Source organism: Dromiciops gliroides, chromosome 2, assembly GCF_019393635.1.
Source record: "Dromiciops gliroides isolate mDroGli1 chromosome 2, mDroGli1.pri, whole genome shotgun sequence".
Taxonomy (NCBI): domain Eukaryota; kingdom Metazoa; phylum Chordata; class Mammalia; order Microbiotheria; family Microbiotheriidae; genus Dromiciops; species Dromiciops gliroides.
The window spans coordinates 166,495,427-166,513,006 of record NC_057862.1 but is presented as its reverse complement, the minus strand read 5'-3'; the positions used below and the strand labels follow the sequence as shown (position 1 = coordinate 166,513,006).

The 17,580-nt window shown below is 37.4% G+C and overlaps 1 protein-coding gene across 1 annotated transcript in view; it reads right to left on the bottom strand.

Annotated features, from left to right (window-relative positions):
* Positions 1 to 17,580, bottom strand: part of GNB5 (G protein subunit beta 5) — a 52,084-nt gene that overhangs the window by 17,535 nt on the left and 16,969 nt on the right. The window contains exons 3-5 of the mRNA XM_043981983.1: positions 16,266 to 16,307; positions 14,920 to 14,996; positions 8,928 to 9,060 (exon numbers count right to left, since the gene is read on the bottom strand). Coding sequence (XP_043837918.1) covers positions 8,928 to 9,060; positions 14,920 to 14,996; positions 16,266 to 16,307 — 252 coding nt within the window. The remainder of the gene's footprint in view (positions 1 to 8,927; positions 9,061 to 14,919; positions 14,997 to 16,265; positions 16,308 to 17,580) is intronic.

The following is a 17,580-nucleotide window of genomic DNA, read 5'->3' as shown; positions in this document are numbered from 1 at the left end:
CAATGGTTGAATCAGTTGACAACTCTACCAACAGTACATTAATGTCTCATTTTCCCCACATCCCCTCCAAAATTTGCAATTTTCCTAATAGCTATGAGGTAGTACTTCAGAATTGTTTTAATTTGTATTTCTCCAATAATGAGTTATTTAGAGCATTTTTTCATATGGCTACAGATAGCTTTAATTATTTCATCTGAAAACTGTTCATAACTTTGGTCACTTAACAATTGGGGAATCACTCTTATTTTTATAAATTTCACTCAGTTCTTTACTTATTTAAGAAATGAGGACTTTATCAGAGAAAACTGGCCTGCTCTTGGTTTTGTTCTTCCAATTTTTCAGTTATTATTGCTAATTGCATTTCCCTCCATCCTATTACCCACCCCATTTATTCTGTTCTTTCTCTCCTTTCACCCTGGCCCTCCTCAAAAGTGTTTTGCTTCTGACTACCTCCTCCCCCAATCTGCCCTCCTTTTTATGATCCCCTCCTTCTCTCTTTTTTTTTTAAAGTTTTTTTTTTTTTTTTTTTTTTTTTTGCGGGGCAATGGGGGTTAAGTGACTTGCCCAGGGTCATACAGCTAGTAAGTGTCAAGTGTCTGAGGCCGGATTTGAACTCAGGTACTCCTGAATCCAGGGCCGGTGCTTTATCCACTGTGCCACCTAGCCGCCCCCCCCCCCCTTATTCCCTTCCCCTCCTACTTTCCTGTATGGCAAGATAGATTTCTTTACCCATTTGAGTGTGTATGTTATTCCCTCTTTGAGCCAATTCTGATGAAAGTAAGGTTCACTCATTACTCACCCCCACCTCTTCCATTTTCTCCTCCACTGTAAAAGCTTTTTCTTGGGGCAGCTAGGTGGTGCATTGGATAGAGTACTGGCTCTGGAGTCAGGAGGACCTGAGTTCAAATCCAGCCTCAGACACTTGATACTTACTAGCTGTGTGACCCTGGGCAAGTCACTTAACCCCAACTGCCTCACCAAAAAAAAAACCTCAACCCAAAAAAAGCTTTTTCTTGCCACTCTTATGTGAGATATTACCCTATTCTACCTCTCGCTTTCACTTTCTCCCAGTACATTCCTCTTTCTCACCCCTTAATTGTATTTTTTAGATATCATCCCATCATATTCAATGAACATCTGTGTTCTCTTTCTATATATACACCTTCTAACTGCCCTACTAATGAGAAAGTTTTATGAGTTACAAGTATCATCTTCCCATGTAGGAATGTAAACAGTTTAGCCTTATGAAGTTGTTATGATTTCCCTTTACTGTTTACCTTTTTATGCTTCTCTTGAGTTTTGGATTGAAAAATCAGATTTTTTATTCAGCTCTGGTCTTTTCATCAAGAATGCTTGAATGTCCTCTTTCATTGAATGTCCATTTCCCCCCGAAGGATTATACTGAGTTTTGCTGGATAGGTGTTCTTGGTTGTAATTCTAGCTCCTTTGCCTTCCAAAACATCATATTCTAAGCCCTCTGATTCTTTAATGTTGAAGCTGATAAATCTTGTGTTATCCTGACTATGACCCCATGATACCTGAATTATTCCTTTCTGGCAGCTTGCAGTATTTTTTCCTTGACCTGGGAACTCTGGAATTTGATTATAATATTCATGTTTTCATTTTTGCATCTCTTTCAGGAGGTGATTGGTAGATTCTTTCCATTTCAATTTAACCTCAGATTTTAGAATGTCAGGGCAGTTCTCCTTGATAATTTGTTGAAAGATGATTTCTAAGCTCTTTTAATGATCATGGGTTTCAGGTAGTCCAATAATTTAAAAATTATCTTTCCTGGATCTATTTTCTAGGTCAGTTGTTTTTCCAATGAGATATTTCACACTGTCTTCTATTTTTTTCATTCTTTTGATTTTGTTTTATTGTTTTTTGATTTCTCATAAAGTCATTAGCTTCCATTTGTTCAACTATAATTTTTAAGGAATAATTTTCTTCAGTGAGCTTTTGTGCTTCTTTTCCCATTTGGCCAATTCTGCTTTTCAAGGCATTCTTCTCCTCATTGGCTTTATGTACCTCTTTTACAATCTGTCCTAGATTGTTTTTTAAGGTATTATTTTCTTCAGTATTTTTTGTCTCCTTTACAATAGCTTTGTTGACTCTTTTTTCACGATTTTCTTGCATCACTCTCATTTCTCTTCCTATTTTTTTCTTTCTATCTTTCTTACTTGGTATTCAAAATCCTTTTTGAGCTCTTCCATGGCCTGAGACAAATTCATATTTTTCTTGGAAGCTTTGGATGTAGGAGCTTTGACTTTGTTATCCTTGTCGGAGTGTGTGTTTTAATCTTCCTTGTCATCATAGTAACTTTTTATGGTCAGAATTTTTCCGTTGTTTGCTAATTTTCCCAGTATATTTCTTGACTTTTAACTTTTTTTTTAAAGTGGGACTCTGCTTCCAGGGTGGAGGATGCACTGTCTCAAGTTCCAGGATCTTTGTGTAGCTTTTTTCAGAGATATTTCTAGAGACCTTTAAGTTTTTAATTCGTCCAAGTGGTATGATCTAACGTGAGGTGTGTTTACTACTCTCCTGATCTGTGGTCTGGTCTGTGAGTGACCACAAGTACTCTTTTCTGTCCTGGAACTGTGACAATGGTCCCTGCTCTACCGTGGCCACAAGCTCTGGTGTGTAAGTGCTCCTCCTTGCCCTGGGACTGCCAGCCAGAACTTCAACCCAGGTCTGAGTATCAGCAAAGCAACAGAGTCCTGCCCCCAGCAAAGAGATCCCTGCAATCTCCTTCTGATCAGTTGTCTGTGAGCTGAGGGTTCTGGAATCAGGCATTACTGTTGCTGATTCAATAGCTCCCAAGGCCTGCTTCTGGCTTTCTGGGATCCAATCTGTCTTGCACTGGACTGGGCTCTGCTCTCACCAAGACACAACAGGCCTTTCCTGGAGACCTTCTAAGTTGTCTTTGGCTGGCAAATTATTTCATCCCATCCTTTTGTGGGTTATGTTGTTATAGGAATTGTCTTATGGCAATACTTAAAGGTGTTCAGAGGGGCTTGGGGGAGATCTCAGGTATTTTCTGTCTTTTCTCTGCCATCTTGGCTTCACCTCACCAAGAGAGACTAAATGGAAAGAAGAGAAGTACTGGAAATTATCATACATTTAGCATTCACTCTAAATGCCATGTAATGAATTCTACAGTTGGAAGGGCCTTCACAGGACATCTCTTTTAACATGATAACCAATGGATAGATCTCTTTCCCCCACCCCAACCTTTTTATAACATCCTCTAGTGGACATTGCAACTTTGGTAAAGAAATTATCAAAGTAGTGTTGAACTTGGAGTCAGAAAGACTTGGGTTCAAATTTCTACTGGATGTTCATTAGATGTATGACCATATGTAATTCACTTAACCTTCTTCCTAATGGCTTAGTTTTCTTTATCTGTAAAATGGGGATAATAATATCTATACTACCTATTTGATGAAATTATTATGAGCCTCATATGAGATGATATACACAAAGCACCTTGAAAATTCTGAAATGATTTATCAGTTATTATTATAATAGCTATAGGGAGAACATCATTTACCTCTAACTTTAAAAAAAGTTTTACTTTGAAATCAGTTTTACATGTAGTTTTCACATTACTCCCTTTCCCCCACATACACACAGACTCTAAGGGATCTCACACTTCCTTTTTTTAAGGGGAGAGAGATTATTGTTCCTTTTCTTTCTGCCGATGCCATTACCAGAATACTAGGCATCTGGTAAATACAACCTGAAAAGGGCAGAGAGAAGAGCAACTACTGCTAGCAGCTACTCTGGTGCCCATGAGAGTCGATCAAGATCAGCCAGGCATCATGAATAGTTTATTAGGTGTGGCAGTTTGAGGAAAGAGGATGAAAAGTCTTCCATGTTGCACATAACCATATTTTCAAACCTTAGGCTGGCTCCAGAGCCTGGGAGCTACTACAAAAAAGATAGGTCTGGATTCAATTCCAAATGACTCACTCTAGTCTAGACTTGCCCCAAGAGGTCTGTAAACTTCTGGCGAAATGGTTTGGGGCTGATGAAAGAAATAGAAACTTAATTAAATTAAATTACTAAAGTTGAATTCTATTTTCAGTTTTGGTATGAATATTTTGTTGTATGGTCTATTGTTTTTAGTCTAATTTAGGTTGATAGATTTCTATCTGGCAGGGACCTTAGGGGCCATTTTACAGATGAGAAAACTGAGTCCTTGATAATTTGATATATTGTCATTGACTGGATGTTGTGACATTTAATGTTTTCATCTCATTTAACACCTAGCTATTCAATATGTTCATAGTTCACACACATATATGTGTCTACATGTGAAGCGTGAATATATTAAGTTTATACGAAGTGTTCTCAAAAGACTTTTAAGCTACTAAAGCTTAAAACTGCACTGTGACTTTTGGGATACCCTTTATATGCCAACCAAAATGTAAAGAAGTTAAATAAGTTCCTAAGGTCACAGAGGTAAGTACCTATTGGAATTTGAACCTGGGTTCTTTGACTCTAAATTCAGTGCTCTTTACAGTTTTACCATGCTACCTATTTTTTTTTTTAAGTGAGGCAATTGGGGTTAAGTGACTTGCCCAGGGTCACACAGCTAGTAAGTGTTAAGTGTCCGAGGTTGGATTTGAACCCAGGTACTCCTGACTCCAGGGCCGGTGCTCTATCCACTGTGCCACCTAGCCACCGCGATGCTACCTATTTTTATTTAAATACTAATTTCCTATTCCTACTCCCCAAATATATGGAAAATTGGATGGTTTCCATAAAACTAAAGTTTCTTAGAATAGTCAATATGCCCTTCAGAAAGGTCACCCAACACATTGTGTGCTTTTTCCTTTGGAAATTTATCTCTTCCTCCTCATTGCAGCTGTAGTAATGGATAGGTGAGCATATGGAGTTTTCAATTATAGGTACACTTTCAAAGGAGAATTCTTCTGCTCAGGTTTTATGGTTCCTACTTTCAGAACCAATACCAATGCAGGTCCTGGGTCTTCTGATTCACAGATTTAGTCTCAATATAACAAAAAACCTTTGAGAGGGAGCGAACTACCTCTCATTGGAAGTCTTTAATTAAAAGCTGCATGAATGCTCATTCAGGTGGAGCAGTTGGATTTTTGTGCAGGTACCAGGTGGATTAGGCAAATTCTAAGGACCCTCTCAACTCTGAAATTCTGTGCTATTATAAGTTTCTACAGAAATTTACTTAACCAAATACCATAATCAGGAAATAAGTCACAAATTTACCCCATGGAACAGCACCCCTTCCCTTAACTTACGGTACTTTGCAGTCATATGTCACCTTCTTACTCTCTTCACTTTTTTCCATTATTGTTGCCTGAGCTGGTGCCAACTCCTCTAAATATATATTACAGCTAAACATGCTAAAATCCAACAATGATTCACAAGTTGACAAGCTCAAGCAACAAGGGGTAAAACTATCTTCCTCAGGTTCCCACACAAGCCAACCAACAAACATTTTGGGTAACAGAGCAGTCCACACCATTAGAATCTACTGATTGGTAGTTAACATTGGTTAGTTGTAGGGTAAATACATATCCTGGCAGAAGATGCAATGATTCTCTGCTGATAAGCAAGGAGAGATTAAAGTATTCGGGTCTTTAACTTTATGCACTGCTCTTTTCTTTCACCAAAAAATATTGTAACTCATTATTATGTTATAGGTAGGATGTTTTCCATCAGAAAGAGGAGAGTAAATCTGTATTTTGCTTTGTTTAGATCACTGATTTTATCAATGTAAGAAACTCCTGGAGAAGTAACAACCTTTATGAATACAGATCGTGACCTTTTCTGTGATTTATAATCATTGAAATGAGTGTAGTTAAATGACTTCTTCAGGGCCACATAGAAAGTATGTGTCAGAGATGGGACCTGAACTTGTTGTGGCTCAAGGTGGGTGAAATTTCTATCTACTTCAATATTCTGTCTCTCATTCCAAGTGATGGGAAAACTTATAAAAAATATTACCTTTCATACAAAATCAGAAGTAGTCAGATTTAAGCTCAACTAAAAACAATTTGCTAAAGTTGTATTACATTTTTGGTATTTTTAGTTTTTGCCTTTTTTTGACTATGGAGGTATGTAAAGAAGGACCTCATGGAGATTACTTTGAGCATTTTCAGTACTTTGAGTATTTTAAATGTTTTATCTTAAAATGAGAACTTTCTATGAGCCTGTGACACTGGCTTCCTTTGCTATTCCTCAGATACAACATTCCATCTCTCTGCCTTTTTATCAGCTGTCTCTGTGCCTGAAATGCTCTCCTTTCTTATCTTCACCTTCTGCTTTCTGTGGCTTCCTTCAAGGTCCAGCTAACATCTCACCTTTTGCAAGAAGCCTTTGCAATTCTCTTTCATTTTAGTGCCTTCCCTCAGAGATTACCTCCATTTTACCATGTATCTATTATATCTTGTTTGCACATAGTTTGCAGGTTAAATTGTAAGCTCCTTGACTCACACAGATCAGAGACCATTTTTGTCTTCTTTTATATCACTAGTGTTGAGCAAAGTGTCTGGTATGTAGTAAGTAGTTAATAAATACTTGTTGATGTGGTTTGAATGACATTACAAACATATGCTGCATGCTTAAGTGTGATTTTCCCCACATTTTCCTCACCAGTGAAACATATATCTAATTTGACAATTGATACTAATGGGAAATGTCCTATTCTGGTGCCCAGCTATAGTGTTGAGAACCTCAGTTGTCTGGGGCTATCCAAGTAGGGCAATTATTTTGGCACATTCTATACCAATCTGGAAAGGCCTTGAGTAGAGCCAAGATTGTGGATGGGCTGTATGTCCTCTAAGGAGCAGCCTAAAATTGAAGAGGCTTATTTTAAGGCTGGTTAATAGGTGATGAGTTTTCAGGGCGGGGTGGGGCGGAGGTCACAGCAACTCTTTTTCTTTTTTTTTTTTTTAAAGTGAGGCAATTGGGGTTAAGTGACTTGCCCAGGGTCACACAGCTAGTAAGTGTCAAGTGTCTGAGGCCGGATTTGAACTCAGGTACTCCTGAATCCAGGGCCGGTGCTTTATCCACTGCGCCACCTAGCCGCCCCACCTCTTTTTCTTTTTAGGGTTCAAATTTTTAAAACATGTTTTTAAAAAACTCATTTTATTTTTTTCAGTTCTACATTCTCTCCTTTCCTCCTCTTTCCATTTCCCTACCTATTGAAAAGGCAAGAAAACCAAACCCCATTATAAATAGGTATAGTATACAAAGCAAAATCTCACATTTACCATGTCCAAAGAACGAAAGAAAGAAAAGCAGAAGAAATATATTTTAAACTGTATTTTCATCTTCTGCTCTCTATCTGGAGGTGCTTAGCTTGTTTCATAATCAGTCCTTTGGAATTGGGTAACAGAAACTCTTAAAAACAATCTCAGATGAGCCTTACTCTCATCCGAATTGGCTCAAAGAGGGAATAATATACACACACTCAAGTGGGTATAGTAATATATCTTTCCCTGTGGGAAAGTGGGAGGGGAAGGAGATAAGGCAGGAGGGGTGAAGGAAGGGAGGGCAGATTGGGGGAGGGGCAGTCAGAAGCAAAATACTTTTGAGAAGGGATAGGGTAAAAGAAGATAGAAAATAGAGTAAATATCATGGGGATTGAATAGGATGGAGGGAACCACTGTTAGCAATAGTAACTGGGAAAAAATTTTAAGCAGAGGCAAGAGCAATGTAAGATGAAGATGAGGATGATTGTACTTACTTTCCTGGGCTATTGTGAAGAAAATTCTTTGTCAGGTATAAGGTACTATATAAAAGTTAGCTATTATTGTTGTTGCAATAATCAACCTCATGGGGATTTTGTAAGAAAATATCTCTTTAAAGTACTATATAAAAGTCATTTGCTGTACAAAAAAAAGATGAGCAGGCTATCAGAAAAACCTGGAAAGACTTACATGAGCTGATGCAAAGTGAAATGCACTGCATACAAAATAAGAGTAATACTTTAAGATGATCTGCTATGAATGACTCAGTTATTTTCAGCAATGCAATGATCCAAGATAACTCTGAAGGACTTATGAAAAATGCAGTCCATTTATGGAGAAAGAACTGATGGTATCTGAATACAGATGGAAGATATATTTTTTGTTATTGTTGTTAGTTCCTTTTTCTAAAGTTTTTTTGTCTGCTGTTTTGCATGACTGCACATGTGTAACTTATATTGAATTGCTTGAGTTTTTAAGCAGGGGGTAGGGAGGGAGGAAGAGAATTTGGAACACAAGGTTTTAAAAATCGATGTGAAATGTGTTTTTACATGTAAGGTGGGGAAAAACTCTAAATAAATAAATTAATTAAAGAGGTCATAAAAACAATCTCAGACAAAGAAGGATAGCAATACATATGTGTGCATATGCGTGTATGTGTATGTGTATATATGTATATCAGTTGAAAGAGTATACAGTTTAGTGAATTCATCCATTCTTGAAGTAATGAAGACAATCAAGGAGAACAGAAATTCCTTTAGAATGGGGATTCTTAACCTTTTTCTGTGTTATGGGCCTCTTTGGCAGAGTCTGGTAAGGCATAGGGACCACTTCTCAGATCATGTTTTAAATGCAAAAAACGAAATACACAGAATCACAAAGAATACTAATTATATGAAATACAGTTATCAAAATTCAAAGAAAAAAACTAGTCCCCTAATCTCAGGTTATGTGAATTTCTGCTCCAGGAGAAAACTTTGCCAGAATATGCAGAACCACAGAATTTGAGAGTTGGAAGGGTTCTCAGCATCTGTGTAGTCCAACCCATACATAAAAGGAATCCCTACATCTTTGCCATTCAATGAGGACCATCTGTGTAATCTCCTTCTCTGTATCTCCCGCTGTCCTACATGGGTGATGCTCACAAGGTTAAGCAATGGCAAATCTATGACAGTTGGGTGATTTTTTTTTTACCTGCATATCTGAGTTGGTGAAGCTGCAGGCTGAAAGGTAGTTGGTGTGCATTGCGACAGACTTCTTTTTGGCAGCCATATTTTCATTTTTGTCAAAAGTCAGTGGATACACAGAACACTTATTGTCCAAGCCACTAATATGGAAAACAAAGAAATTCCAAATATTGATACTGCATAGGGTAGAGGAATCAGGGAGGATGGGAAAATTTAAGTGAGTCTTTGGAAACCTTTTTGTTCATTTGTTTCTGAAATGCATATCGTCAAGTTTATATTACAGATGTGTGGAGTACCATGTATTCAGACATAGAAATTAGGTCAATGAAAATTGACCTTAGTGGTTGACTTTCCCTTATAAAAGATGAAACTATGTATTTGAACCCTATATAAATGAAAAAAGATCGGTAGGCTATTTTCCATGTAAAACACTATAAAATCCTTGTAAATTGATACTAGTGCAGTATTTAATTTAGAACTTTGTATTTAAGATTATAAAGTACTTTGGTGTCTTCTGGGGTGTACTGAGTGACCGTGACATCATCCACGTCATCACCACCACTACCGCCACCACCACCATCATCATCATCATCCTGTCATTATAATGACAAAAGTACTGTAAGTCCCTTGAAGAAAATCCAGACCTAATCAGCCCACTCTGGAGTCCTCCAACTTGGGACCTAGACTTTCTTTTGGATAATAATTATTATTATTCTTGGCACTCCCTACAGACTCACAGACACACACAGACTTCACCCTTCCAATTAGGCCAAAAATGAAGCCCAGAAGAAATCAAAGTATAAACTACCTGAGGTGGGGAAAGGAGCAGGGGTACAGGTTATTGGGTTGTTTTGGGGGGCATGGACTACCCTTGTCCAGGGGGTCTAGACCTAGGGTCTGCAAACTTTTAAAAATACATTTTTGATCATTTTATTTCAATAAAATTGATTTCCTTTGTAATATTATAGGTTTTGTTTATAAATTTAAAAACATTGTTCTGAGGAAGGGTCCATAGGCTTCATCAGACTTTGCCACACGACACAAAAATTGGTTAAGAACCTCTCATCTAGAACACTGTGGCTGTGGCAAATGTCATACTGGAAAAGCATGTGGCATTATAGTGCTCTGCCTATAGGTGTATTTTTAAAATCTCAAAACCTGAAAATTATGTGATCATTAAATTTACATTTACCCAGAGTGAATAGTTATTGAGACACTGCATTAATTACACTAAAAAAATCAGTAGCTGTATTAGAATCAACTTTTGATGATTTAGAGATTAACACCCAGTGAGTGAACTTGCCTCCCAATTCTCAACAACTGTTTCACTAACTAGCACCCTGGAGAGCCTCAACTTTTGGGAATTTGAGGCATTCTATAAGTGTCTGGTTGATTTGATAATACAGACCTCCATTAAAAATATCATATAGTTGTTGTTTTGTGTGTCTGTGTGTCTATGTGTGTATCTGTGAATATATACTGAAACTAATTTTGTGAATTTTTGCAATAGTTCATTAAACTTTTTGCAATAACTGAATACATTGGGCTCTCCCAAAATCAGAGTCAGTAATAATTAAGTTAGGTTCTCCATTAGAAATTCAAAGTAGGTAGAGTTGTTCTTCTTAGCAAAAGATATAGTGAGGGCGAAGTTGAACCTTTTTATTTATAAGGAGAATTTAGCCTTGCTTTAAATTTTTGACATTATCCCTGTTTATAAATAGTACGGTGGTGGGTATAATCAATAGAAGGCCTGATTTAGAATGAACAAGACCTAAGTACCTCTGACATATAGTAGCTGTGAGATCATGGGCAAGTTATTTAATCTCTTGGTGACGCTAAGTCTATAAGTTAAAGTTTGTAAATTACAAGGGACTTACTCATTTGTACTAGTAGAGAGAAATGTTGGATTCTTATTTGTAATAAGTTCCTTCATCTGCCTTCCCTTCCTGCCTCACCAGCTTCTTTGACTTTCTTCATTGGTTCCCTGTTGTAGCCTGCTCACATATATCATGTGTAATATTCATTTTAAATGTTTTTGGGATTATTGTCCTTAATGTCTTGTTGCCAAATGGCAATATTGGTGTTAAAAAGATGGTCTCTTTGTTTCCATGGGAAACTTGGGATTATTAAAAGGAACTTTGCAATTTCCTGAAGGCAACCCAACCCAGCCAATTTTTCTTCTCTTGTACAATTTTAAGCCCAGTGTGTGGTCTATCTATATTGATTGTCTTATATAAAGGTTCTGTAATTGGTTTATCCAAATGCAGCTCATCATCTGGGCAATAGGTAATTTTCATTCACTTTGTATTTCCTATGTGGGTGATTATACCAAGTTTTTTTGAATAATTATGGGTCTCTTTCAGAAGATACTTCAGTTTTATGAAGCTTGATGGAACTAGAAAAGAATCTTCTGAAAACAAGGGCATCTCCCCATTCACAATAAAATCTTCTTCCAACTGGCTTTTGTGCTATATTAGTATATCACAGTTGCAAATAATTTTTTTTTGGTGAGGCAATTGGGATTAAGTGACTTGCCCAGGGTCACACAGCTAGTAAGTGTCAAGTGTCCGAGGCTGGATTTGGATTTGCCCAGGGTCACACAGCTAGTAAGTGTCAAGTGTCTAAGACCGGATTTGAACTCAGGTCCTCCTGAATCCAGGGCCAGTGCTCTGTCTGCTGTGCCACCTAGCTGCCCCTACTTGCAAATACTTCTGAAGATTATGGTCCCCATTTGATACTTTGACTGATATTTAAAATTAGAGGGTTACTGAATAGGGTTATTTCTATTGCTATATCTTGGAAGTTTTTGATGCATGGATGGGAGACACCTTACTCTAAAAGAGCCTTTAAGATAGTGTTTTGCTCTGCTGACACAAATGCTTTTTCATGATCAACAAGCACAATGTATTTTTTTTTTCTGAGCCTTTCAGTCAGATAAGGGGCAGCGGCTGGGACACTTTGGATGCTATGCCTATGGGTTACATGGCCAGTGTGTGGGTTTGATGACACACCTAGACCACGTAAGCATCAGAAAACCACACTCATAAATACATATTGAAAGTACTGAAGATATTTAGTTTGCGGAGGTGTTTAAGGGCACAACATAGTCAAGCAAGTGCATGAGTTTAATAATTTATAACTTGCTTTAACCTGGGGCTACTTTTTAACTTTATCTAGAGATTCTTATAAAATCCTAGCAACCAAGTGTTTTCTCTCTCTACTGAAATAGAAAAATAACCAAGACGGTTGTAGAGGGGATTTCTGCTTAGCCATGAGCTGGAAAAGATAACCCTTAAGTTTCTACCCTCTCTAAGATTCTAGAAGTCAGCTCAATTTGTAGGAAGAAGGATTTTGGTAAAAGATTATAGGTTATAAAGAATAATTTTTCTATTTGTGAGGGTAATTAAACACTGAGATAAAGAATAAAATAGGTTATCAAAGGAGGATTAGAATCTCCTTTCCCAGAGGGTTCTAAGAATGTACTAGATAACCATCTCCCCTGCATTGGGAGAACATAGTAGTCCTTTACAGCCCTGTGATTTTATGAAAAAGGTAATGTGATGATTCTGAACATCTTAATGCACTCTCAAAGGTTATACTACAAAAGATAATACTGAAGCCACCATGTCCTTAGACATTATTTTCCAGGATGATGGCTCTTTTCTGAGTCCCTAATCCTCCTGGTGGTGCTTGGTGGCATGGTGGACAGAGCACTGATTTCTGGCATCAGGAAAACCAGACTTCAGGCACTTACTAGCTGTGTGACCCTGGGCGAGTCACTTCACCTCTGTCTGCTTCATTTTCCTCAACTATAAAATGGGGATAATAACACTGCCCACCCTTCAGGATTGTTGTGAGGATCAAATAAAACGCTATTTGTAAAGCACTTAGCACAGTACCTGGCACATAGTTGGTATTTAATAAATGCTTGTTTCCTTTCTTCCTCTGCTACTCAGGTTAATAAGTTACCTTCTTATGGATAATGAGCAGCATTTTCAGCCGCATGAAACAGGATCCCTTTTCTCTTGACTCTAGAATTGAAGATCACATTTCCCCTTTCTGATTTATCAGCCTCTATTAAGGATTGCATTCCTCTGTGCAGTAGTCAAAGTGGGCCTCATAAGTGGTCTCAGATGGGCTTTATTGCAAAGTGGAAACTCCTCTACTTCATGTTAGTTTTGTAAAGCAAGGTTGGTCATATTAGTGAGTGAGGGCCATTCTCTTCCTGCTTCCTCTCCTTTTATCCCTGCCATTATGCCTGGGCACAATTCTTATTCTCCTCATCTCAGATTTCCTGCCCTGACTTCCTTGTTTCTAGCTATTCACTACTGGGAGAAGTGGGTATTTTCCTGTGAGAGGTATGAGTAACCAGGGAGCAGGCTGTGTTGATCAGCAACAGCTGACTGTGCAGAAGATATCTCAGGAAGGAGCCCAGCCTGGTGTTTACCTCTCTCCATTTGTGCCTTACAGATGCTTAGTTTGTCTTCTCATTACAACCAGCTGAGTCAAGATAAGGAAAGTGGCAGGTATCAAATGGGCCAGAAGCAAGGATCAGGCTCCAGCTCAGATGTTCACCCCAAAGCATTAGAAAGGAGTTGTGGATAACCCCCAGTAACCACTTCATATAACAGCCTGAACCTGAGCTCGCTCTCTCTCTCTCTCTCTCTCTTTTTTTGCAGGGCAATGGGGGTTAAGTGACTTGCCCAGGGTCACACAGCTAGTAAGTGTCAAGTGTCTGAGGCCGAATTTGAACTCAGGTACTCCTGAATCCAGGGCCGGTGCTTTATCCACTGCGCCACCTAGCTGCCCCAACCTGAGCTCTTGAAAGAAAATACAAGAGAGACATCAAGTCTGAAAAGGATTGCCTCTCTTGGTCCCTTTGAGAAGGGAATTATTAACCAGTTCTGCTCACCTTCTCTTTGTAGGTGGCTTATGTTTTCTGAATGTTTTGTCCTTTACCAAGGACAAGGAGGACACTTCTTTGCTCTTCCCATACGGTATGTTGGCTACCACTATTCTTGAAAAAATAAGCATGAGGCACGATCTGCCTCCCACAGCAGGCTGTTTTTGCTTTTTAAGGGATTTGCTGTTCTCCCACTGCCTTTTATTTAAGTAGATTACTCAACCACCCACTGCTTAAGTTTCTCCAGTTAAAAAAATGTGAACATCATCTGCCTCTGATATACTTCAGGAATCTGGACATTTTAGATATATTCATGTGGAGTGAGAATACAGATAAAAGGGAACTAAGAAGGAGGTTAGGGAGTTTCTGGGAGCAGACTTTTTTTTGCTTTCTTGTTTGGGGGAAGGGAGAGGGTTGCATATGTTTTAAACTCATACTCTTTAATAAAAAGGTAGATTATTCACCTGGGCAGGTAGGTGGTTCAGTGGATATAATATTGCATCTGGAGTTGGAAAGACCTGAGTTCAAATCCTATCCCTGATATTTATTAGCTGTATGACCTTGGGCAAGTCACTAAACCTTTCTCAGCCTCATTAGCCTCATCAACCCTGGGAAGGGTTGTTGTGAAGATAAAATAAAATAATATTTATAAAGTGTTTTGCAAACCTTAAAGTGCTATGTAAATGTTAGCTAGCTCTTTTTGATACACAGCATAGTACAGCATAGTAGATAAAGAGCTGGCCTTAGAGTCAGAAAGACCTCAGTTCAAGTCCAGCCTTCCACTCATATTGGCCATGTGACCTTGGGTAAATCACTTCATCTGTCAGTCCTCTAGGGACCTAAGACAGTAAATCATAGGAAATGTATTGACTTGAACTGATTAGAGGGAGTTTCCTTACTGTGAATTCCTTACACTAATAAAGTCATACATCCAGTCTAAAAATATGTAAGAGGAAGGTCAGGTTTTATTCCTGAAAAGCAAAGAATGGAGCACTCGTTTTAATGGTCTATCTTTTGTAGGAAACATGAACAGTGACATTTCTTGAGAAAAGAAAATGAAATGAATCTGACTGAAAGTTTGAGATGTTCCACTTACCCACAAGCAATGGCACATCCTGATGGGGCATAGGCACATGCCATCACCCAGGTACAGGGCATAGTCACTGCATGTTCCTGAAACATACACAAAATCAGAGAAATGTTTTTCTTGACAAAACTTCCTATGAATTTATGCAACCATTTCAGAGATACATTTCTCATAGAAAAATAGTTGGATACAAGAAAAATAAATTTCTTTCCCCCAAAATGTTCTTATGTGCTAACAGGACAAAAGAAGTCAAGGGTCTGGAGTTTGAGATCAACAGTGTCGATCCTAAGACCTATACTCTTGCATGTATGCATGGTTTATATCCTCTGCCATTTTGGCAAGTGGCAAATCCCATGCCACATTCTTCTTCCTTTAATACATCAGAACTCAAGGAAGAATCTAATTTCTTATGTCATAGAGTATGCCCCAATTCCCCACACCATATCACAATTTTCAATAACTATTCCCCAACATTGGCTTCATAAGTGGCCAAAACATGGGAGAATGGAGGATAGAGGCAGAGATTCCCTGATCATGAACTTTCTGATGCCTCAGGAACTAGACATTCATTCATACTAAATAAATCAGACTTACATTCAATTTGAATAGAAGTCCAATTTGAAAATTCAACTCTTCATACAATGAGAATTTATATATATATATACATATATAATTATACAATACAAAAAGAGAATTGATTTCTTAAACTTTTCAGAGAAAGAAAAAATATTGAAAGTGTTCAATCTGAATATGTTTTCAGCTATTTTATATTGGATTCTACATTTAATGGATATAACATATAGAATTCATGGAGGAGAATCAGTATAAAGGATGTCATAAAATAAATGTATGAGTAAAGAATATTGTCTGATCATATAAAAAAAAGACTGGGATAACTGATGGAAAATTTATGCGTTTCATTGGTATCTTTGTGATGTCAAAGAGAAGGAAGGCCCCATGATCCCGGGTGGACTCCTTGTGATGAACTCAGGACAGGACATTCATGAGATGTTGCATAAGATATGCAGTCATAGATGGCTTGTGATCTGCATGCTGGAAGTTAAACCAGGACTGGCATCTGTGTCATCTGACTTGAACTTCAGTTCCTCTTTCTTTTATGCTATGCTGCTTCTTACTTTCCAACAGACATAGTCCCATACCAGCAGGAGATTCATTCATGAAAATTTATCATTCTCATTATCTTTTTTCTAATAGAAGGAAACAATAATTTTATATTCATGATTTTATACCTATCAGTAATTTCAACATACAATTATTTGGTACCCATGGTGTACAGAGACTATATGCTTCATGATGCACTTTCATAATTATGAAGACTTTGGAAAATTCCTTACCTTATTAGTTGTGAAGGAGTCCCACACTATCACCTTCCCATCCTAGATGAAAAAAAAAGCCAGATCTCAGTATTGTCTCCAAATTTCCAACAAATATAACCTAAATTTTTTTTTGGCTAAAAGTTGTATCAAAAAGGGTTAACTAAAGGAGAAAGTTGCTATGATAATCTAGATGCTTTAGGGGCCAAAAATCTACTCTCAGCAGGGAAAAGATGAAAAACTTATGGTATATGAATGTAATGGAAAATTCTTGCATTGAGGAATATGAAGGATTCTAAGAAATATTGGAAGACTTGTATTATTGATGAGGAGTGAAGAAAGCACAACCAATGAACAATAACCACTAAGACTATAATAATGCAAATGATAAAAGACAAAAGAATTCAGATAAAATATAAAGGCCAATTTTGCTTCCAGCTGATTGAGGTTAAAACACACTTTTTTCCTGATAAGAAGCAGTAAAAATGGTACAGTGGAGAGTTCCTATTACTGTCAATTGCAATGGATATATTTGCCTTTTTTGTTTTGTTTTGCTTAACTTAATAAAACAAAAAAAAAACACCTGCTAGGTCCTGGGGGAATGGTAATGGAAGTGGAAGGTACCAGGATGTAACTGATATGTCTAAACAAAATTCATCAATATGAAAAAAAGGAATACTAATTAAAAAACCCCCAATGTGAAACCTTTAGTCCATCTGAGAAATCCAAGCCCCCAAACACTCCTTTTCCCTATGAGTAAGTATCTATCTTGATTTGGATAAATGCTCAATTCACCACTTCCCCTTGTTTGCATAACGCAGAAAGTAATCTGTTCTATACAGTATATTATAATGAATACATTTCAGACAAATTTAAAACATTTTAAATTCCACTCACAACACCCCAAATCCTTAAGCGAGCACACAAAAGATTATAAACCTGAAATCATTTTCAGGTAACTGTTGGACGACTTAATTACAGGTTACATTTATCACGTTTGCAACCCTTCACCTCTATCCCTACTTCTATTAGTCACTTAAAAAAGTTTTAATAAAAACTTTTTTTTAAACATAGGTCTAATCAACTAAACTAAGTAACTATTTATGTTTACATCGGTTTATTTAAATGTATAAAGTATTATAACAATTTTTCAGTCACTCCCTCTGGGAGCTCATCAGGATTCTTTGTCTATTCATTCCCATTCTACTTTTATATAATTGTAATTTAGTGTGCTTTCCATTCTAATTTCACTTTTTTCATAATGCATTATTTCATAAAGGTCTTTCCAGATTTTGTTTTAGTGGTATTATTTAGTGGAATCTATTATATTAATATA